The following is a 23,075-nucleotide window of genomic DNA, read 5'->3' as shown; positions in this document are numbered from 1 at the left end:
GCGGCAGCCAGCCAGCAGCCAGCCAGCAGCGCCAGCAGCCAGCCAGCAGCGAGCCAGCAGCGAGCCAGCAGCCAGCCAGCAGCGACCAGGCAGCAGCGAGCCAGCAGCCAGCCAGCCAGCCAGCAGCCAGCCGCCAGCCAGCAGCCGGCCAGCCAGCCCAGCCAGCGCCAGCCAGCAGCCAGCCAGCCAGCCGGCCGGCCAGCGGGCAGCCAGCCAGCCACGCAGCAAGCCAGCAGCCAGCCGGCCAGCCGCCAGCAGCCACCAGCCAGCCAGCGCCAGCCGGCCAGCCAGCCAGCAGCTACCCGCAGCCAGCCTGGCCATCCAGCCAGCGCGAGCCAGCAGCCAGCGGGCCACCAGCCAGCAGCGAGCCAGCAGCCAGCCACCAGCAGCGAGCCAGCAGCAAGCCGGCCGGCCAGCCAGCCAGCAGCAAGCCAGCAGCGAGCCAGCACCAGCCAGCCAGCCAGCGAGCCAGCAGCCAGCCGGCCAGCCAGCCAGCAGGCAGCCAGCCAGCGAGCCAGCAGCGAGCCAGCAGCCAGCCAGCAGCCCTGCCAGCGCAAAGCCGCAGCGAGCCAGCAGCCAGCCAGCCAGCACGAGCCAGCAGCCAGCCGGCCAGCCAGCCAGCAGGCAGCCAGACCAGCGAGCCACAGCGAGCCAGCAGCCGCCAGCAGCGAGCCGCAGGCAGCCAGCCAGCCAGGCAGCAGCCAGCCAGCCAGCCAGCAGCGAGCCAGCAGCCAGCCAGCCACCAGCCAGCAGCCAGCCGGCCAGCCAGCCAGCCAGCAGCCAGCGAGCCAGGCAGGCAGCCAGCGAGCCGCAGCCACCAGCCAGCCAGCAGCCAGCCAGCCAGCAGCGAGCCAGCAGCCAGCCAGCCAGCCAGGCAGGGCAGCCAGCGAGCCAGCAGCCAGCCAGCCAGCCAGCAGCCAGCCAGCAGCGAGCCAGCAGCCAGCCAGCCAGCCAGGCAAGCAGCCAGCGAGCCAGCAGCGAGCCGCACCACCAGCCAGCGCCAGCCAGCCAGGCCAGGCAGGCAGACAGCGAGCCAGCCAGCCACCAGCAGCCAGCCAGCAGCCAGCCAGCCAGCAGCCAGCCAGCCAGCAGCCAGCCCGCCAGCCAGCCAGCAGCGAGCCAGCAGCAAGCCGGCCAGCCAGCCAGCAAGCCCCGCCAGCCAGCCAGCCAGCAAGCCAGGAGCGAGCCAGCAGCAAGCCGGCCAGCCAGCCAGCAGCCAGCAAGCCAGCCGCCAGCAGCGAGCCCGCAGCAAGCCGGCCAGCCAGCAGCCAGCCACCAGCCAGCCCAGCAGCCAGAGCGAGCCGCAGCAAGCCGGCCAGCCAGCCAGCAGCCCGCAAGCCAGCCAGCCACGCAGCCAGCAGCAAGCCGGCCAGCCAGCCAGCAAGCCAGCAGCAGCAGCCAGCCAGCCAGCAGCCCAGCAGCCAGCAGCGCAGCCAGCCAGCCAGCCAGCCAGCAGCGAGCCAGCCAGCCAGCAAGCCAGCAGCGAGCCAGCCCAGCCGCCAGCCAGCCAGCACGAGCCAGCCAGCCAGCCAGCCAGCCAGCCAGCCAGCAGCCAGCCAGCAGCGAGCCAGCAGCCAGCCGGCCAGCCAGCCAGCAGCCAGCCATCCAGCGACCAGCAGCCAGCCAGGCAGGCAGCCAGCGAGCCAGCCAGCCAGCCAGACCAGCAGCCGCGAGCCAGCAGCCAGCCTGCAGGGCAGCCAGCGAGCCAGCCACCCAGCCAGGCAGCAGCCAGCCAGCCAGCAGCCAGCCCAGCCAGCAGCGAGCCAGCAGCCAGCCAGCCAGCATCGAGCCAGCAGCACCGCCGGCCGCCAGCCAGCAAGCCAGCAGCGAGCCAGCAGCCAGCCAGCCAGCCAGCCAGCAGCCAGCCGGCCAGCCAGCCAGCAGCCAGCCAGCCAGCCAGCAGCCAGCCAGCAGCGAGCCAGCAGCCAGCCAGCAGCGAGCCAGCAGCCAAGCCAGCCAGCCAGCACACCAGCCAGCAGCGAGCCAGCCGCCAGCCAGCCAGCCAGCCCAGCGCCAGCCGGCCAGCCAGCACAGCCAGCACCAGCCGCCAGTTCGGCAGGGCAGCCAGCGAGCCAGCAGCCAGCCAGCAGCCAGCCAGCCAGCAGCGAGCCAGCAGCAGCCAGCCAGCCAGGCAGAGGCAGCCAGCGAGCCAGCAGCCCCAGCCAGCCAGCCACGCCAGGCAGGCAGCCATCGAGCCCAGCGACCAGCAGCCAGCCAGCAGCCAGCCAGCCACCAGGCAGGCAGCCAGCGAGCCAGCAGCCGCCAGCCACCAGCAGCCAGCCATCCGCCAGGCCAGGCAGGCCAGCCAGCGAGCCAGCAACCAGCCAGCCAGCCAGCAGCCAGCAGCCAGCCGGCCAGCCAGCCAGCAGCCAGCCAGCCAGCAGCCAGCCAGCCAGCAGCGAGCCAGCAGCAAGCCGGCCAGCCAGCCAGCAGCCAGCCAGCCAGCAGCCAGCCGGCCAGCCGGCCAGCCAGCCAGCAGCCAGCCAGCCAGCCAGGCAGGCAGCCAGCGAGCCAGCAGCGAGCCAGCAGCCCAGCCACCGGCAGGGCAGCCAGCGAGCCAGCAGCCAGCCAGCCAGCCGCAGCCAGCCGGCCAGCCAGCCAGCAGCCAGCCAGCAGCCAGCCGCCAGCCACCAGCAGCGAGCCAGCAGCAAGCCGGCCAGCCAGCCAGCAGCAAGCCGGCCAGCCAGCCAAGCCAGCCAGCCAGCCAGCCAGCAGCCAGCCAGCAGCCAGCCGGCCAGCCAGCCAGCAGCGAGCAGCGAGCCAGGCAGCCAGCCACGCGAGCCAGCAGCCAGCCAGCCAGCAGCGAGCCAGCAGCCAGCCAGCAGCGAGCCAGCAGCCAGCCAGCCCCCAGCAGCGGAGCCAGCCAGCCAGCAAGCCAGCAGCCAGCCGGCCAGCCAGCCAGCAGCGAGCCAGCCAGCCCGCCAGCCAGCAGCCAGCCAGCCAGCCAGCCAGCAGCTAGCCAGCAGCCAGCCAAGCACCAGCCGCCAACCAGCCAGCAGCGAGCCAGCAGCCAGTCCATCAGCGAGCCAGCAGCCAGCCAGGCAGCAGCGAGCCAGCCAGCCAGCCAGCCAGCCAGGCAGCAGCAAGCCCGCAGCCAGCCAGGCAGGCAGCCAGCGAGCCAGCCAGCCAGCCAGCCAGCAGCCAGCCACCAGCAGCGAGCCCAGCCAGCAGCCAGCCAGCCAGCCAGCCGGCCAGCCAGCCAGCAGCCAGCCTGCCAGCCAGCCAGCAGCGAGCCAGCAGCCAGCCAGCCAGCCAGGCAGGGCAGCCGCGAGCCAGCAGCCAGCCGGCCAGCCAGCCAGCCAGCCAGCCAGCAGCCCAGCCAGCACCAGCCAGCAGCCAGCCAGCAGCCAGCCAGGCAGGCAGCCAGCCAGCCAGCAGCCCAGCCAGCCAGCAGCCAGCCAGCAGCGAGCCAGCAGCCAGCCGGCCAGCCAGCCAGCAGCCAGCGGCCAGCCAGCCAGCAGCCGCCAGCAGCCAGCCGGGGCCAGCCAGCCAGCAGCGAGCCAGCAGCAAGCCGGCCAGCCAGCCAGCCAGCAAGCCGGCCAGCCAGCCAGCAGCCAGCCAGCCAGCAGCCAGCAGCGAGCCAGCAGCAAGCCGGCCAGCCAGCCAGCAGCCAGCCAGCCAGCCAGCCAGCAGCCAGCCGGCCAGCCAGCCAGCAGCGAGCCAGCAGCCAGGCAGCCAGCCAGCAGCGAGCCAGCAGCCAGCCAGCCAGCAGCGAGCCAGGCAGCCAGCCGCAGCGAGCCAGCAGCCAGCCAGCCAGCCAGCAGCGACCCAGCCACCAGCAAGCCAGCACGCCAGCAGCCAGCCAGCAGCCAGCCAGCCAGCAAGCCAGCCAGCCAGGCCAGCCAGCCAGCCAGGCCAGCCGGCAGCCAGCCAGCCAGGCCAGCCAGGAGCCACCAGCCAGCCAGGCCAGCCAGCTCCAGGCCAGCCAGCCGCCACTCCAGGAGCCAGCCAGCAGCCAGCAGCCACGCCAGCAGCCAGCCAGCAGCCAGCCAGCCAAGCAGCCAGCCAGCCTAGCCAGCCAGCCAGCGCCAGCCAGCCGCAGCCAGCCGGCGCACGCCAGCCAGGAGCCAAGCCAGCCAGCCAGCAGGCCAGCCAGCTGCCCCAGCCAGCCAGCCAGCCAGCCAGCCAGCCAGCCAGCAGCCAGCCAGCCGAGCCCACCAGCCAGCCAGCCAGCCAGCCACCAGCCAGCAGCCAGCCAGCCAGCCAGCCAGCAGCCAGCCAGCCCAGCCAGCCAGCCCGCCATCCAGGCAGCCAGCCAGCCGGCCATCCAGCAGCCAGCCAAGCAGCACCAGGCCAGCAGCCAGCCAGCCAGCAGCCAGCCAGCCAGCCAGCCAGCATCCAGCCAGCAGCCAGCCAGCCAGCCAGCAGCCAGCCAGCCAGCAGCCAGCCAGGACCAAGGACCCGCACACCAGGGCGCAACCAGACGGGCGGGCAGAACCAGCAGGCGAAGGGGGACCGGGGCACAGGAAGGGGGACGGGACCCGACCCAGGGAGGCGGAGGCCGGGGCCAGGGGGGCCAGCGGCAGCCCCACAGGGCCAGGGGGCGCCAGCCAAGCCGAGAGGGGGGCGGGGGCCGGCCAGCCAGGGGGGCACCCACGGCGGGAGGACGGACAACCGGGGCGGACCAAGCAGAGCCCAGAGGGGAGAGAGACAGACCCACCCGCAGGGCACGACCAATAGAGTGCGCCGCGGAAGGGGGGCGGGAGAAACGGGACCGGAAAGGGCTGGGGTAACCTGTCAGATCTCCTACAGGACACACTGCAGATACAGAACCATTGACCCATAAGGCCACCAGAAGTTTCTGATCCTCATTGCTGTGGTATTTATATTGAACATTTGATGCAACTTATATTTTTACAAATTTTCCGTTTGTTTAAAGCGTAAATTATGGTCCGGTTCCTCATCCTGCGGGTCAGACTGAACAAATAAAACAAACCGATGGAACCGGGACCAAAACTCAACAATGAACAACAAACAACTTTTAACATGAAATGAAGAGCCTTCTTTCTGCCCAGGTGAGTCCAGATGAGTCCAGATGAGTCCAGGCGGGTCCAGATGAGTCCAGGTGAGTCCAAATGAATACAGCTGAGTCCGGGTGAGTCCAGATGAATCCAGGTGGGTCCAGATGAGTCCAGGTGAGTCCAGGTGAGTCCAGATGAGTCCAGGTGGGTCCAGATAAATCCAGGTGAGTCCAGATGAGTCCAGGTGAGTCCAAGTGAGTCCAGGTGGGTCCAGATGAGTCCAGGTGGGTCCAGATAAATCCAGGTGAGTCCAGATGAGTCCAGGTGGGTCCAGATAAATCCAGGTGAGTCCAGAAGAGTCCAGGTGAGTCCAAGTGAGTCCAGGTGGGTCCAGATAAATCCAGGTGAGTCCAGGTGGGTCCAGATGAGTCCAGGTGAGTCCAGATGAGTCCAGGTGGGTCCAGATAAATCCAGGTGAGTCCAGATGAGTCCAGGTGGGTCCAGATAAATCCAGGTGAGTCCAGATGAGTCCAGGTGAGTCCAAGTGAGTCCAGGTGGGTCCAGATGAGTCCAGGTGGGTCCAGATAAATCCAGGTGAGTCCAGATGAGTCCAGGTGGGTCCAGATAAATCCAGGTGAGTCCAGAAGAGTCCAGGTGAGTCCAAGTGAGTCCAGGTGGGTCCAGATAAATCCAGGTGAGTCCAGGTGAGTCCAGATGAGTCCAGGTGGGTCCAGGTTTTAGTTGGTGTAGAGTCGGCTTTCCAGAGCCTCGAACACAGAGCGAGGATCCTGGTCAGCGTCAAGATGAACAGCATCTGGATACACGGACTGATCAGAGACGCACAGATTTCAGTTTTTATGTTCTGGTTCCAATCAGTCTGATCACAGAAATAAGGACAGAACTCTCATATTACAAATGAAAATCTATTGTTACATTTGACTCATAAATAAAGTCAGTGAATGAAATTAGTTTCCATGGTTACAGGTCTGTGTGCCTACCATCATGGCGGCAGAGCGGATCCTGAACTGTTTCAGCCTTTGTGTTACCGCCTCTGTGCCGTCTTCTGGAGCCGTCTGAAGTCTGGTCTGGATCTCAATGTTCGGAGCCGGTTGGGTCACAGAGTGGTACCTGTAGGACCAAATAAAGCTGTCTGCCTGTACGTACACGTCCTGGGAAAGTTTCTTTACTGGTTAAACCGGAGCACTGACCTCTGGCCACTGACCGGATCTGTTGCTCTCAGAGAGAGTCTCTCCAAACACACTTCATCTGTCGCCTCCAAGAAGAAAACCCTGGTGAGGAGGTGGAGAAACGGTAGGTGGAGGAGGAGGAAGTAAAGGTGGAGGAGTAGGTGAATAAGGAGGAAAAAGAGGAGGAGGTGTAGATAGAGAAGGAGGTGAAGCAGGAAGTGCAGGAGCAGAAGGAGGAGAACATTCAGGTGCAAATCTTAGAGCTTGTCAAGATTTAGGAGATTTTTATTTGTTCACAAATTATTCAGAACTTCTCAGGTTTGGTCCAGATTAACAAACAGAACTAGAACTGGATCCCAAAGTAAGACCAGACCAGTTCTGCAGCAGTTGGAGCAGCATGCACACTGCAGAACTGTACCTGGGTCTGGTTGTGTAGATATTGTAAACAGGGTTCTGGTTCTGCACCTGTTGGGCTGGTACTGGGACTTTTGCAAGCTCCTGGCTTGCTGCAGGTCGCAGGGAAAGCCGTGCAGAATCCAGCCTCTGCAGCTGCAGTCCACTTGGCTCAGACGGTCCTCCAGAACCTGCAGCAGCAGGGAGTCTGGAACTGCATAGACAGGCTGATCAGAAGCCTGCTGATCCAGGATCAGTGACTAACTGACAGTAGCACAGATCTAGCAGAACCTAAAGCTGTTTGGGTTCACTGAACTTCAGAGCTCACACGCTGACCTCACCTGGACGTTCATCATCCAGGTATGGTTGGATCTCTGCTCCTGCACCAGAACCATCAGCTGCCACAGACCTCAGCAGGAGACTGGAGCTCACTGAAGTAAAATCCAGCCATGAGAACAACAGTCAGTTCAGAACCAGTTAGAACTAAATCCAAATCTGTGTGTGTGTTTTTACCGTCCACCAGTTTGTACTTTTCAGACACCAGCCGGGCCAGGTGGCTCTTTCCGGACCCTGGCGGGCCCACCAGGACTATTCTTGGTGTTCTGATTTGACATCGAGTCCAGATGAATGTCAGTGCTAAAGGAACCAGCAGGGACTAGATTACGTTCCTTTTGGGTCAGTTTGTACATTTTCAATTCGTTTTAATTATCCAACTCTTATTATTTTCAATAACTTCAGCAAGTTTTCATCCCTTCCTCTTCATTCTTATTCTTCTAATTATATTTGATCTTTATGTGAATCTGCATGCTGCCCATCAATAAAGGATATTTCTATTCTATTCTACTCATATGATCACCCTCCACCTCCATCAGGAGCTCCACCTTGTTGGTAGACGTCAGCAGGAGGTTGGTCTCCATTGATGACCTTCAGGACATGCTGATAGGCTGATCTCAGACCTGTGACCTCACAGCGGTAACATTGCAGCTCAGCCAATAGCTTCTCCTCTGACAGGCCCTGCCCCCACTCCAGGCGCCGAATGATGGTGTCGTCGTCTGGCCGGACGAAGATCTGATGATAGACATCTGAGGACAGGAAGTGGTGATGAGAAGATTTTGTTGTACTGTGACGAGGCCAAGCTGGACCTGACTTACAGGCTCCGGCTGGACCCACAGAGAAAGATCAAAACACCTCCACAGAACAGACTGAGATGGACTGGACCTCTCAGGCTGAGCCAGATTCACAGACCTGGGCTAGACCGGGCCGACCGAGCCATACTTACCTCCAGTAATGGGGTCAATGAGCTTTCCTCGGCTCCTCTGCAGCAGAACATCATCCGGAGCCTCCAGCATCACTGCCAACAGAGCAGAGCATCTCTGATCAGCTGCAGGTCAGACGGGCCAAGCTGAGAATCTTTAGCAGTTCTTACCAACATGTTCAGGGATGATCCCAGCCTGTTGGAGCTGCAGAACCAGCAAACGGCTCTGAGGGATCCCCTCCAACACCCAGCCCTTTAACAGCAAACAGAATATCATTACATGCTTTGGACCTTAAGAACATCATGATGCTGGAAGGTTCTGTTAGAGCAGCCAAGGCTCAAACAACCATGTGACATTATCCAAGGGAAAGGGCTGGAGCTAAAGACAGATTCTAACAAACTGATGGTTCTGACCGAGACACTTAAAGAAAATACAAGCAAAATATTCTTAAAGGTTTCGTTACCAAATCATTTGGTAACGGAACCATCAGAGATCCAGCTGTGGTCTGAAGCTGTTTCCCATCTAACAGCTTCTAACTTCATTCCCACCCACCTGACCCTGCATCATTTCTCGATCAAGTCCAACCATCAGCACTTCAGATCTGTGATGACCCATTTCCTGGTTCTGACCTAATAGTACCAGACCTCTGAAGCTCTTTCAGAGATGATGAAGTTCTGGTTCAGTCCGGCTCAGTACTGATTGTTTAGCTCCATGAATTCAGAATAATTTCATACAGAGCTGAGTAGACAGGTGGACAGACAGACAGACAGGTGGACAGACAGACAGGTGGACAGACAAACAGACAGACAGGTGGACAGACAGACAGACAGGTGGACAGACAAACAGACAGACAGGTGGACAGACAGACAGGTGGACAGACAGACAGAAAGGCAGACAGACAGACAGACAGACGGACAGACAGACAGACAGGTGGACAGACAAACAGACAGACAGACAGGTGGACAGACAGACAGACAGATGGACAGACAGACAGGTGGACAGACAGGCAGACAGACAGATGGACAGACAGACAGACAGACAGATGGACAGACAGACAGACAGATGGACAGACAGACAGACAGATGGACAGACAGGCAGACAGACAGGTGGACAGACAGACAGACAGACAGGTGGACAGACAGACAGACAGATGGACAGACAGACAGGTGGACAGACAGACAGACAGGTGGACAGACAGACAGGTGGACAGACAAACAGACAGACAGGTGGACAGACAGACAGACAGGTGGACAGACAAACAGACAGACAGGTGGACAGACAGACAGACAGGTGGACAGACAAACAGACAGACAGGTGGACAGACAGACAGGTGGACAGACAGACAGAAAGGCAGACAGACAGACAGACAGACGGACAGACAGACAGACAGGTGGACAGACAAACAGACAGACAGACAGGTGGACAGACAGACAGACAGATGGACAGACAGACAGGTGGACAGACAGGCAGACAGACAGATGGACAGACAGACAGACAGACAGATGGACAGACAGACAGACAGATGGACAGACAGACAGACAGATGGACAGACAGGCAGACAGACAGGTGGACAGACAGACAGACAGACAGACAGGTGGACAGACAGACAGACAGATGGACAGACAGACAGGTGGACAGACAGGCAGACAGACAGATGGACAGACAGACAGACAGACAGATGGACAGACAGACAGACAGATGGACAGACAGACAGACAGATGGACAGACAGACAGACAGACAGAAAGGCGGACAGACAGACAGACAGGTGGACAGACAGACAGAAAGGCGGACAGACAGACAGACGGACAGACAGACAGACAGGTGGACAGACAGACAGAAAGGCGGACAGACAGACAGACGGACAGACAGACAGACAGACAGGTGGACAGACAGACGGGTGGACAGACAGACAGATGGACAGACAGACAGACAGATGGACAGACAGACAGACAGACAGAAAGGCGGACAGACAGACAGACAGACAGGCGGACAGACAGACAGAAAGGCGGACAGACAGACAGACAGACAGACAGGCGGACAGACAGACAGACAGAAAGGCGGACAGACAGACAGACGGACAGACAGACAGGTGGACAGACAGACAGAAAGGCGGACAGACAGACAGACAGACAGACAGGTGGACAGACAGACAGAAAGGCGGACAGACAGACAGACGGACAGACAGACAGGCGGACAGACAGACAGAAAGGCGGACAGACAGACAGACGGACAGACGGACACACAGACAGGTGGACAGACAGACAGAAAGGCGGACAGACAGACAGACAGACAGACGGACAGACAGACAGGTGGACAGACAGACAGACGGACAGACAGACAGACAGGTGGACAGACAAACAGACAGGTGGACAGACAGACAGACAGACAGACAGAAAGGCGGACAGACAGACAGACAGACAGACAAACAGACAGACAAACAGACAGGTGGACAGACAGACAGACAGGTGGACAGACAAACAGACAGGTGGACAGACAGACAGACAGACAGGTGGACAGACAGGTGGACAGACAGACAGACAGATGGACAGACAGGTGGACAGACAGACAGACAGACAGACACACAGACAGACAGACAGACAGACAGATGGACAGACAGACAGACAGACGGACAGACAGACGGACAGGCGGACAGACAGACACACAGACAGACAGACAGGCGGACAGACAGACAGACAGACAGGCGGACAGACAGACAGGTGGACAGACAGACAGACACACAGGTGGACAGACAGACAGACAGACAGGTGGACAGACAGACAGACAGGTGGACAGACAGGCAGACAGACAGATGGACAGACAGACAGACAGATGGACAGACAGACAGACAGACAGATGGACAGACAGACAGGTGTAGCATTTAAAGTTACAGCAGCAGCGTTCTGATGAAAACTGTCAATCATCATCTGTTTGCAGCAGATAAAACATCACTCCAAGGGTCCCTGGAGATCGCTTGATGAGTTTAGCCTGAAGCCAAAAACAGCTATTAGCAAACCAAAGACACACCACCCAGCCACCCACCCACACTAACACACACACTTTGATCCTGGATGCTAAACGACGCAGCTGCAGCCTGAAAGATGCAGCGGTTTGTGGAGCTTAGAAGAAAAGATAAAAACGGTAAGGATGATTTACTGCTGATCACACACACACACGCACACACACGCACGCACACACACGCACACATAGTGTCATTCTGTCTTTGCATGAATGGATGATGATGGACGGATGGATACTGGTGGGACTGAAGCCTATCAGATGGCACATGATTCCAGAACCATTTCTGACCAAACAGAATAAACCCGTCCAGTAGAACCATCTACAGTGAATTCTGAGCTGACCAGAACCGGTTCCTCACAAACGTGATGATCAAAGTGACAAAGTGTTTGAATAAATGTCGTCTACAACTCTAAAAGTGTAGGTATGTTTTTTACTAAATCACATAAGATATTATAGCGTCAGGAGAAAAAATTAATATTGTCCAAGAATATAAGGTAAGTTTATTTATATAGTGCTTTTCAACAACGAGACACTCAAAGCGCTGTACATACAATTACAATACAATCATATAAAGCAAATAAACACAGATACAGGAAAAACAAATCAAATGATAAAATCAAACAGAGGTAATTTAAAAAAGTTAAATCAAATAAAACAAAGAGAATAGAATGATGGACAAGAAAACAAAAGGAAAATTGGACTGAAAACGCAACTAATCATGCCTAGATGGCCTAGTCAAAGGCCACTCTAAACAAATAAGTTTTTAATCTTGACTTAAAGCAACTTAGGGCTTCTTTTACAGTTTTCTGGGAGTTTATTTCCAGATTAGTGGAGCATAAGAACTAAAAGCTGCTTCTCCATGTTTGGTTCTGGTTCTGGAGAGTAGATTTGAGCCAGAAGACCTGAGAGGTCTGGGTGGTTGATACACTGACAACAAGTCTGTAATGTATTTTGGTGCTAAGCCATTCAGTGATTTATAGACTAACAGAAGTATTTTAAAGTCTATTCTCTGAGCTACAGGGAGCCAGTGTAGAGACTTTAGAACCGGGCCAATGTGCTCCACTTTCTTAGTTCTAGTGAGGACGCGGGCAGCAGCGTTCTGGATCAACTGCAGCTGTCTGATCCACTTTTTAGGCAGACCTGTGAAGACACCGTTGCAGTAATCTATTCTACTAAAGATGAACGCATGAATTAGTTTTTCAAGGTCCTAATGAGACATTAGTCCTTTAATCCTGGAGATGTTCTTTAGATGATAGAAGGCGACCTTGTTACTGTCTTTATGTTCCTCTGAAGGTTCAGGTCTGAGTCCATCACTACACCCAGGTTTCCAGACTGACTGGTGGTTTCTAGCTGTATTAACTGAAGCTGTGTGCTAACTTTTAAACGCTCTTCCTTTGGTTCAAAGATTATTACTTCAGTTTTGTTTTGATTCAGCTGAAGAAGATTCTGGCCCATCCATGCATTGATTTCTTCTAAGCATTTACCCAGTGCTTGAATGGGTTCATGGTCACCTGGTGACATCGTAACGTATAGCTGTGTGTCGTCTGCATAGTTATGATAACTTACGTTGTTGTTTATTAAAATCTGAGTTAGGGGGAGCATGAAGATATTGAATAGGAGGGGACCCTAAGATGGACCCTTGGGGAACGCCACATGTTATTTTTGTGCTCTCTGATGTAAAGTTACCTACTGACACAAAAAAGTCCCTGTCCTTCAAGTAGGATTTAAACCAGTTGAGTGCTGTACCAGAAAGGCTGACCCAGTGTTCCAGGCGCTCTAATAAAATGGAGTGATCAACAGTGTCGAATGCTGCACTAAGGTCCAATAATACCAGCACTGTGGTTCTTCCACAGTCTGCATTTATACGGATGTTATTGAACACCTTGACAAGAGCAGTCTCTGTACTGTGGTGAGCAGGAAGCCTGACTGGAAGACATCGAAGCGGTTGGTCGTTGTTAGGAAGTTGTTTAACTGTTGAAACACATTATTTGTGTTAAATCAGATGTTATTACAGGCAAAGTTTTCTTAAGGAAAGCTTTTTCGATTTCTGCTGCGACATTTGGATGGTAGGGTCAGAATCTGGCGTCAACAACATGAAATTATGGATCCATCCTGCCTTGTATCAACGGTTCAGGCTGGTAGCAGTGGTGTAATGGTGTGGGGGATATTTTCTTGGCACATAAAGTGGCTGGTGAGTGTATATACACTCACCAGCCACTTTCTTAGGTACACCTTGCTAGTACCGGGCTGGACCCCCTTTTGCCTTCAGAACTGCCTTAATCCTTGGTGGCATAGAAGGCAAAACTTTCTGAAGGAAAGCTGTGGGTAAAACATTGAGACAGCAGGAAGAAGAACTTAGTTTCTGTACGATTTCTTCTAAGTTTTTGTAGTTTATTTGGTGAAATTGGTAAATTTAGTCAAAATCAGTTCTAGTTGGAGACAACATTGGTACTGGAGTTGATGTGGATGTTCTGATTGCCTCTGTGATCTTTTGGGTTTTTTTCAGTAAAGAAGTTAACAAATTCATTGCAGGTCCTGGTAGAGTGGAGTTCAGATGCTACAGTTACAGGAGGGTTTGTTAACCTGTCGACCGTGGCAAATAATGGACCAGCATTGTTAATGTTTTTACTGATGATCACATCAAGATCGTGGTCAGTAATGAAGTCATTGATTAAAAATGATTTTCCTGACAGAGATCTAATGTTCAGTAAAGCCAGTTTATATGACTTAGTTGCTGATATTAACTCTGTGTCTGGTTGTACCTGACAGTTTATGGCTTTCATTGATTGTTTATTACTGTCTCTTATCCTTTTAGCTTTGTTCTTTCTGTCACGTATAAACACAGAGATTTTACAACTATCTCCTATTAGGGGCCCAAGTTTTTCCTGGAGATGTTCATTTCTGATAGAGTTACCACTGGGGCCCAGACTGTATCACAAAGAAGTGATTTGAAGGTCCTGATTAGTAGGAGATAGATTAGGAGGTGGTGGAGGTCTGCAGCATTTGGAAGATGTTGGTTTAGTAGCAGGTCCTCGGACACGGGGGATGTTGAATGGAGAAGATGTCAGAACCATTTGGGTCCCGATTTTAAGAACTTCTTTCATGTTATCAGAATCCAGTAAAGCAAAAAGCAGGCTCAGTGTGGAGATGGGAGAGTTCTGGGTCGGGGTCTGGGTCTGGGTTGAGGGGGGTATAACGGGGGGGGGGTCCACTTCTCCTGTGGATTTTGACAGGGAGACCTTTTGTGATGACCTCTCTTTCTCAGCCAACTGGCTGATTGTTTCTGCTGGAGCTGTTGGAGGCATCGTTATCATTGTTGTTGATGCTCCATGTTCTCTGATGAAGGTTGAAGCTGCTGGTGGATTATTTACTGAATAGAAGAGATTAGATGTTGGACGTTTGGCTCCTGGCTTATTCAAACAGAAACCATCTTGCTTGAAGAGTTGTCTTTTTTCCCAAAAAATATTAAAGTTGTTGATGAAGTTCACAGGTGTAGTAGCACATGTTTTATTCAACCACTTATTAATCATCAGAAGTCTGGAAAAAATCTCACCTCCACAGAAAATCGGTGCAAAGGGTCCTCTGAGAAACACCTTGATATTGAGACCTCCAACAATATTCAGAAGACGAGTGAAATCCTCCTTCAATCCTTCTGATGTTTTCTTAGCCACGTCATCCATGGCTCCACAGTGTATAATAAGGTTTTCTAGAGACGGGCGTTTTTCTGTGATTGTAAGAATATTCTCTGAGATATCTGACACCGCGTTACTGGTACCAATCAGAACTTCTGTGTTTTTCTTGTTGCAGAAGTTTTTAATCCCATCCACAGCTGTGTTGCCCACTATTAGGGTTCTTGGTCTGGTGAGGCGCTTTTTCTCTGGCAGCTCTGGCAGTTTTATCCCTCTTAGAAAAAGTAATTTTAGTCAGTCAGTTTTCTCTGTTAGAGCGTCTCAGGAACGGATCATCAACAACCTGTTTTGTAAATGTCTAAAAGGCTGGATGATTAGTAACCAGCCCTGTCAACACTGAACCCCTGCTGCCGCCATCATGAATTTCAGTTATGTTACACTCTTTTATGGCCTTTTCTGTAATTGTAATTACTGTTAGTAACAATGTTGTTTTTTCTGCCATTGTGCTTTTACTAAACCCTTTGCTACTGCTTCTTATGTTGTAACCATGCTGCTAGTTATATTTCTTCCTCGATGCTGATGTTCCTACACGGCAATGGCCAAACAGTCTTTATATGTTGTTTTTATCGTTGTTTAAATGTATTGATTTATAATCTGTTGTGCTTCTTCTGTATAACTGGGCAACCAGACTACAGATGAAACTAGCTTCTGACTAATTCTGCCGTGTTACTGGTGTCCTGTTGTAGACATGCACTGGCCTGGTGAAGAATTCAATGAATAACACAAAATCATGATCAGGACCAGGTTGTGGTTCTAACTGATTTGAGAACTAAGCAGGATGTTCTGGTTCTGGTTGGTTCATTCTATGTTGTTGTGTGGCAGCAGTGAACTGATCTGAGAGCAGCTCTCTGAGGAATCAGGATGAGATGTTAATGAGGAGAGGCGGACTGAAAACAACTCTTAGGATCTGACAGCTCTGGGTCCGTTTGATCAGCTGGTCTCTGGGGGACAGCACCGCCCCGCTCATGGGTCTGCTGGGAATCGTAGTATGACACAGTGGCAACCACAGAGCTAATTATGATCATCACAGCAGCAGATCAGAGACACAGAAGAGGTTTGATCCTCCATCTGCAGGTAGAAGGCGGCGGCTCAATACGGTCAGAACAGTTCAAACTAGCATGGTTTGGACCAAAGTGGATCTAGGTGTTATTCTGGACAACTCAGTGTAGACAGAAAACCCTAAAGTAAAGCTTTATTATCCTTTAAAAGATCTGGAGAAGGTTCTTGATGTCCGGACACTTGTAATGTCTTGTTTCTTAGTGTGGATCAGAGGTTCCTGCAGCTTTTGCAGAACTTCCAGAACATTGCAGCTCGTCTTTACCTGAAACTAAATACCATGAAACATAACTCTGTGTCTCCATTAGCTTTCTGTCCTTTGGTTCTTGTTCTTTAACCCGGAAATGTTCTGGGCCCGTCTGATCCAGGAGAACTCCTCACCATCCACAGACCTTCAAGAAAACTTGTTCCTATGAGTGAAATTCTTTTATTCTGCATAAATTCGATTTTTTGTGTTTTTTAACTGGGTAACTACTTTTATTGTTTTAAATGTGCTGTATAAATCTATCGGACCTTTACATCGGCCCGGATCAGCACTCCTCAGAATGAGGCCCGGAGAAACAGGAGAACTTGCTGCTCAGGTGGGATGGAGCTGACTCTCTGGAGTGTTTGGAAACTTAGGATAAAAACCCAAAGGAAGACGTGTTAGACTGAACTCACCCTGTGGAAGCAGTCCTTCTCCCTCAGTCTCTGTTGGAGCAGCTGGACCAGAACCTCAGCAGAAGCTTCCTGTAAACAGAAACATGCAGGTCATGTGAATCCATGGCTCAACTCATCTCAGAGTGAACCTGCAGAGTGATCCAGGGCAGCTGGTGGAAGCAGGAATTATGACTAAGAACTTCCAGGGATGATAAACTGAAGCAAAACAACGCTGAGAAAAAAAACCTGAGTAAACCCAACCCGACCAGAACTGGAGAAAGTTACTGAAACAACTGAAACACATGGACCAGCTCATGAATGTCAGGTTCTTTAAAATTTCTCAGAATGTCACCTCCAGGTATTCATTCAGACGGGCCTTCAGACCCTTATCCTCTGTTTGGGCTTTCAGAATCAATCAGAACTCCCCCGACAGAAAGACTTATAAGTCAGGTACCAGACCCATTTCTGTCAGAGCTCCGGTTTATCCCACATCTGGTACATCTGCCCCAAGGCTCCTGACAACCATCATTTCACCCATCAGCAGCAAAGCTTGACAGAGGTCCCACCTGGAGCATCCAAACAGCTATGCCAGGAGGCTTTTTGTTGATTTCAGAACCAAAGTCAGAACCATAATCTCTCAGGAACAGAAACAGTAGCGTCCTGACACTATCCAACAAGCGATGATCTCCTCAGGCGTGGTCAGGACGATGCCCTATCCATTCCACCAACACTACAGTGAAGGTTGCAGATTATATCCACTGCAACTGAACCAACCATGAGAAGATATGTATTAGGGAGGAGGTTAAGCATCTCACAGAGGGTGTTTGGAGAATAACTTGCCACATTCTGGTCATTCTGGAGTTTAGAAGATCCAGGATGACTACAAAATCCCCAGTTCACAGAACATCAAATATGTGGGTATTCACATTACCAATGCTCTGACACTGTCCCTGAATATATCACAGATGGTAAAGAAAGAACAGCAGAGATTGTTCTTCCTAAAGATGCTGAAGCAGGTCGGACTCTGCTCTCAGTTCCTGGTAAAGTTACCATCCAGATCACTATGACTGTGGCCCCCCACCGCAACTCCAACCTGAGCGTCATCTAAAGGTCAAAGTTGAGCAGTTTTTCCGTGGATTCAGCCTTTTTTTAATGAAGCTTATTCTGGTGTGACTGTTATAAAACAGAAAGAAAAGCAGAAACTTGTTACCATCATCGATCTCAGACGCTACACTACCTGCTGATGGCAGAATCTGAGCGTGGTCGCTGCTTCTTACCTGCTTATTGAGTCTGCTCTGCTCTGATTGGCCCTGCAGCAAACCTTCAACTGTCACGTGCACAGCTCTCAGTTTGGTACTCAGCCTTTTCGCCTGATAAACAAACACAGAAGAAAATAAACTCATAACTGAAACCAAAACCACTAGCCTGAAGCTGCACACAATTTGCACAAACTGCTATTAATATGTACATTCCATAGATACAGATTTATTTTTTTTGATACGGTGTATGAATACTGTGTATTGCTGCCAAAAGGATACCAAGCTGCGGTTCACTGTTTTAACAATGCTTTTGTTGCCGTGACAATAAAGATCTGCTCTATTCCAAGTAGTACGATGAGCAGCAGATGAACTAGAAGTGAGCGTTAATGTGCAGGAACTCGTCTTAAACTCACCAGAGTTTGTTTGCCGACAGCAGGAGGACCGAGCAGCATCACCCGGGGACCTGAGCACAGAAACACAGCAGGGTTCAGATGAGGACTGCAGCCTCCTTTTCATCAGCAAGATGAAGAACATGTGGAGGACTAAGGGAGACAGCACAAGAGCGAAGTTTGATCACCTCTTCTTCTCAAGTCCAACTCAAAACGACAGAACAAAAAAGAACCACCAAACAGACATATCTCTAAATCTTTGCGTCCTTGGGGTAGAACGGGGTCTGGGTTCCGGAGGGCGGTTCAGAGATTTGCGTTATATTTGGGTGGACAGTTGGGCTTTGGAGGCAGATGCACCTGCCGGGGCCTGCGTGGCGCCTGGGGTCCTGGTGTGGGCTAACTTTGCTTGGCTGGCCCTGTTTCTCCTGGACTGCTCCACCCTGGCATCTTTGGGGATCTCAGTGGGGTCCCTGGCCTCGGTCCCCGCTGTATTGGTGTGGGCCAGGACAAAAAGGGGTCAGTTAGGGAGCCTGCCCCAAGGGGAATAGGTGCCAGCGCCCATCCCCTCTTCCCTAACATATGCAACACCACACATCAATAGGGTCAACTGTGAAGCACCATGCAGTGGCCCCTTCTGCTATGGTTGGCCCTTCCTGCACCTCAATCTTAATACACTATAGATACAGGGGTTGGACAATGAAAGTGAAACACCTGGTTTTAGACCACAATAATTTATTAGTATGGTGTAGGGCCTCCTTTTGCAGCCAATACAGCATCAATTCGTCTTGGGAATGACATCTACAAGTCCTGCACAGTGGTCAGAGGGATTTTAAGCCATTCTTCTTGCAGGATAGTGACCAGGTCACTATGTGATACTGGTGGAGGAAAACGTTTCCTGACTCGCTCCTCCAAAACTGCCCTCCCTTGGTGGGGTGTTGTTTGTGTGGGTGCTCAGGTCATGTTCTGGGGTGAAGGAGTCACAGGGGTGTGTCCGGCCGGCTGTGGAGACTGCGCGGGGCTCTGGTGGGCATACCTCCCTCTTGACTTCTTAGGGTTAACTCACCAGGGGTGAATATCAGTGTCCTCACTACCTTTCCCCTTCCAAGTTCCGGCTGCCGCTGTGGGCTGCCACCAGCCCGGTGAGTTGGTGGGGAGGGTCTCTGCCGACTCAGTTCTGGGTGACCTTTCTTCAGTGGTTGGTGGGGTCCCTGGGTCCAGGCCTGCACAGTCAGCGTGGCTGGGATGTCAGAGGGGGGTTCGGTGCCCTACATCCTGTCCTTTGCCAACGACCTACCTCTGTGCAGTGCATATCGCTACCATAGTGTGATGCCCTGTGTAGGCCTTCCATGGCAGGGTCCACAGGCGGTTTGCTGCTCTTGGGTGCTGTGTGTTGTGAAATGGGTTGATGAGTTCATGGTGGTTGAGGTGATGAGGACCAGGTATTAGTAGGAACACCTGGCAGTGAGTCTGACACATTACATCAGCAGTAGCTCAGATTTACCTGCTCACAAAGTCTGAATGAAACAGCTTCTGCACACAGATGTTTATCCTGAATCTAACCTGATATGTTAAGGCATCAAGGAAAAGTTCTCCACGGTTTGGATTTAGAATTGTGATCAACGGAGAACCTGAGGATATTTCTGTGTCTCTGCAGGTTTAAGAGTTAGTATGGCTCCACCAGCAAGTTTTGCTTAACTTAACACACTGAGTCATCATGGTTTCCTCTGAGCTGAGGTCTTCTGTGAGCACCACCTGGTGGCAGTGCCAGGTAACAGTTTACCACAGCAGACAGCATCCCTGCTGAGTTAAATCTGTCTTCATGATCAGCAGCTACAGTGTATGAACTGGTCTTTAACTGGGAGAACAGTGACTTCAAGTTTCCTTCAGGACTAAGTGAAGTTCTGCCTGAGATCTCAGGTTCATCTCTGCCTCAGCTTCTCACAGCTGGACAGCATCTAAGACAAAACTCCTTCAGCTCCATTTGTGATGTTCCACCTGCAGCATAATCCTGCAGAAAAATCAAACTTCATCTAAAAGCTGGATCTACAGGATCCACTGACATCCCTCATCCTGGTCATTTCAATATCCCGTAAACAGGAACCGGGTCAAACAGAACCAAACCATTAAGACACAGACACTTACATTCCACCATGCGCCTCTGCAGAAAGCTGATCAGGTAGGAGATCGGATCATCTGGCTGGTCCACCACAAGGCTGATTACCATGTGCTAAAAGACACAAACGCACACACAGGTTCTGGGTGGGGCAGCTGCTGCGATCTGACATGAGAACCTGTTGGCGGCGGTGTTACCTGCACCAGGTGGGACACGTTGTGTTTGTCTGCGTACAGACTGATCTGAGGAGGAATCCTCAGTGGCTTAAGAGTCTCATCCATCTGGGTCGATCTTAAGGACTATGAATGCAAACAGTGGGAACCCTACTGATCCAATTAGGCCCTGTTCTGAAAACGAGCCTCTGAAGGCCCATCTGGTTTATGGCCCTGAGGAGGTCACGCTGTGGGAGGGGCTTTAATCTCAGGGTTCTCTGAGGTTAAAGGCACATGCAGCCAGACATTTGAACAGCCAGTCGATCAGGAAGACTTCAGATCAGTTTCTGTCAAACAGAAGTCAGATAAAATGACAGAAAAACAGATGAAATGACACTTGAACGGGTGGATATCAGGTGAGGATTTACTGCTGCAGAGCTGCACTCAGACATCTTCTGACAGCTCAGACAAACCACATTTCATTTTAACACAATAAACCTCTGCAGCATGAAAACATGCACAGACCTCGTCCTTTATCCGTTTCAGTTTCCCTGACATGCTGCACATCCGGCACTGAGAAGCTCTTGGAAGCAGCATTTACAGGTCCACCTCAGTTAATCACAATCTGCGTTCTGATGAGGTCCATTGGTCAGATTAAAGGTACCTTTTCAAATTAACAACCTTTAAAGGGGACATATGAGACTGACCCAGAGCAAGAGGAGACTGACGATGATGAACCTGCAGAACTGCTCCTTCATCGCAATGGTGTGTTATTACATCCTCTCCATCCATACCAAGTAACTGCATTAAGGAGCGAAGAGGTTCTGATGCTGGGGGACGGTGTAATGAATTGTGTGGGCTAATATACCCAACATCCGAACATTTAGACATATCCACTTACAGCTTCAGCATAATTGAGCTTGGACCACAAAATCACAGCTAGAAATAAAAATGGCGGATACATGACACTGGTAGCCATTAGTAGCTGTATCCGCTATTTAACTGTTCTACAGCAAATACTGTGACGTAACAGTTGGAGAAACGTAATATAGGATAGAGAAAACTGAACGGATTGAAAAATATGACCCAACAGAACATAAAGATATCTGCAGCATCTGGAGAGACTAAATTCAACTGTTCTGCTCTCCTACAGACTCCAAGTACACAACAACATGGATTTAAAGGCTAAAAATGAGCATTTAGCATGATGTTTCCCCTTTAAGCAGGTATGAAGCATATTTTTAATTAAGCCCACATTTCTGAATTCAAATGTATTTAATGGTCTGATTTTAATCATAAATGTTATGATTTCAATAGCTGGAAGCAGAAAATCATAATTTAAACCATCAGTCTGTGTGGAACGAATCTATAAAATGTGTGACGGAGTTACTGTAATAAATGAATTTAGATAAAGAAGACTGAATGTGTTCTGGGGACTGCTCTAGAACGTTTGGAGATGACTGAGTAGCACTGACCTCTACAGGAGATCATTCCTGCCCACAACCATCAGCATCTACAGTAACTCCTTGAGGGCCCTTGAATGAAAGGAGCTACATTTAATTTCCCTTTAGGATTAATGAAGGAGTTTTAAATCAAATTTGCACAGCTGCAGATTTAAAGTGACTTCTAGAATCTAAATAAAGATCAGCAGTGATTGTTTAAATATACAGAGGAATATGTTAGTGGGCCTCTAGGAAACCATCTACAGTGTGTTAGGGTTTGGGTCACCTCTGGGTCCTGATGAGACAAAATGTTCTGGTTATATCGGCCCAATATCACGAAGCTGAAGTTGGCTTCTGATTCAGGAAACAAACAAATGGCAATTTAACCTCATTTTTCATGACCCTGAGCATCTTTGATCTGCTGCAGCTCCAGAACTACAGTTCCTTAGACTCTAATGTGGTCCAGACCCAAAAAGTATTGAAACCGCCCTTTACTGAACTCTCACAAATCAAATAAAGGTTTTACAAATCATAAACTGGGTTTATAAGACTCTGCAATTAATGTAAAATAATCTGGTCCAGGTTTTTTGTGTCTAAGTACTGTAGTTCTGGAGCACATTACAAATGAGGTCCATTATCAAAGGTCCAGAGATATGATGAAAGACAAAATAACTCAGAACCAATCACAGCTAAAAGCCAAGCTAACCTGAGTGTAAAACAGAACCTGTTGATCCCGGAGCACGGACACGATCTGGACCTCAAGGTACCAAACGTCGGTATGTCTGTTTTAAACGTTAGCAAATAAAGGTTTTATGGATCAAACCGTTAAAAGTTCGGACAGATTGAACTGAAAGTTTCCTTTAATTTTACACCAAACTACCGAACTCAAACGAATTTCCACCTGCCTTTTTTTTAAGCTTAAGTCCCTTCATTACCTCTGTGTTCTGGTGGTTCCGGACGAGTTGCAAACAACGGAAGTTTTTCCTCTGTCTGGCGGTTGCTATGACGCGCTGACCTGTTGCTAGGAAACTACGTCAATAGTGAAAGTGCAGCGAGGGACTGGTTACCAAGCAAAAGTTAAAATTAAGACAACATTCTGTGTTAAAAAGCAGAAACTGATTTGTTCTGCGACCGGTTCTAGGATCTGGACGGTTTAAAATGTCCCGAGAGACAGATTTATCAACAGTACCACAGCAAGTCAGCAGGGGGCGCATCAGCGCCATCGATGAAGCGACATGCTAGTTATAGCTAGGTTTGTTAGCTCCAATTAGCATACTGAGCTAAGCTAACGGCCCTTCATTTATAGAGAGAAACTTCGTTATTTAAACAAACTACAGCTTCTTACGTCATTCATAGCTTGTCACATTTAGAAGCTTCAGGGACGTTGTTATTGTGAATACCATTAGGACACAACTACCGCGGGAGTTATCGCGAGAACTTGATGAGACGTTGTATGGCGCTTCTGACGCATGTCAGTCAGGGTTTGAAAAGATTGTCTGGAAACAAACTGCAGACAGATG

General features: G+C 51.8%; 1 protein-coding gene across 8 annotated transcripts; it reads right to left on the bottom strand.

The window, feature by feature from the left end:
• Positions 1-4,798: 4,798 nt before the first annotated feature.
• ak8 (adenylate kinase 8) lies at positions 4,799-22,988 on the bottom strand. 8 transcript variants are annotated; one of them, XM_047380708.1, is made up of 18 exons: positions 22,491-22,694; positions 22,262-22,337; positions 21,842-21,909; positions 21,589-21,648; positions 20,159-20,460; positions 19,991-20,075; positions 17,873-17,922; positions 17,478-17,570; positions 16,222-16,290; positions 7,968-8,049; positions 7,821-7,892; positions 7,423-7,623; positions 7,055-7,177; positions 6,883-6,972; positions 6,614-6,755; positions 6,170-6,250; positions 5,960-6,089; positions 4,799-5,788 (listed from the first exon to the last, which is right to left on the bottom strand). In XM_047380708.1, the coding sequence occupies exons 5-18, from the start codon at positions 20,240-20,242 to the stop codon at positions 5,699-5,701; spliced, it is 1,392 nt and encodes a 463-aa protein (XP_047236664.1). In that variant the 5' UTR covers positions 20,243-20,460; positions 21,589-21,648; positions 21,842-21,909; positions 22,262-22,337; positions 22,491-22,694; the 3' UTR covers positions 4,799-5,698. The 8 variants fall into 8 exon arrangements, with proteins under 8 accessions (XP_047236664.1, XP_047236666.1, XP_047236665.1 ...); XM_047380710.1 differs by lacking the exon at positions 21,589-21,648; XM_047380709.1 differs by lacking the exons at positions 21,589-21,648; positions 21,842-21,909.
• Positions 22,989-23,075: the final 87 nt, after the last annotated feature.

This window comes from Girardinichthys multiradiatus, chromosome 12 (assembly GCF_021462225.1).
Source record: "Girardinichthys multiradiatus isolate DD_20200921_A chromosome 12, DD_fGirMul_XY1, whole genome shotgun sequence".
In the NCBI taxonomy this organism is placed as follows: Eukaryota; Metazoa; Chordata; class Actinopteri; order Cyprinodontiformes; family Goodeidae; genus Girardinichthys; species Girardinichthys multiradiatus.
The sequence above is the reverse complement of the archived record's forward strand: the minus strand, read 5'-3'. Positions and strand labels throughout refer to the sequence as shown.

Coding starts and splice junctions, on each gene's coding strand:
- ak8 (XM_047380706.1), bottom strand. CDS start 20,242: ATGGATGAGACTCTTAAGCCACTGAGGATTCCTCCTCAGATCAGTCTG. Junction 17,571..17,872: donor CTGTCGGCAAACAAACTCTG/GTGAGTTTAAGA, acceptor TTTGTTTATCAG/GCGAAAAGGCTGAGTACCAA. Junction 16,291..17,477: donor AGAGCAGACTCAATAAGCAG/GTAAGAAGCAGC, acceptor TTCTGTTTACAG/GAAGCTTCTGCTGAGGTTCT.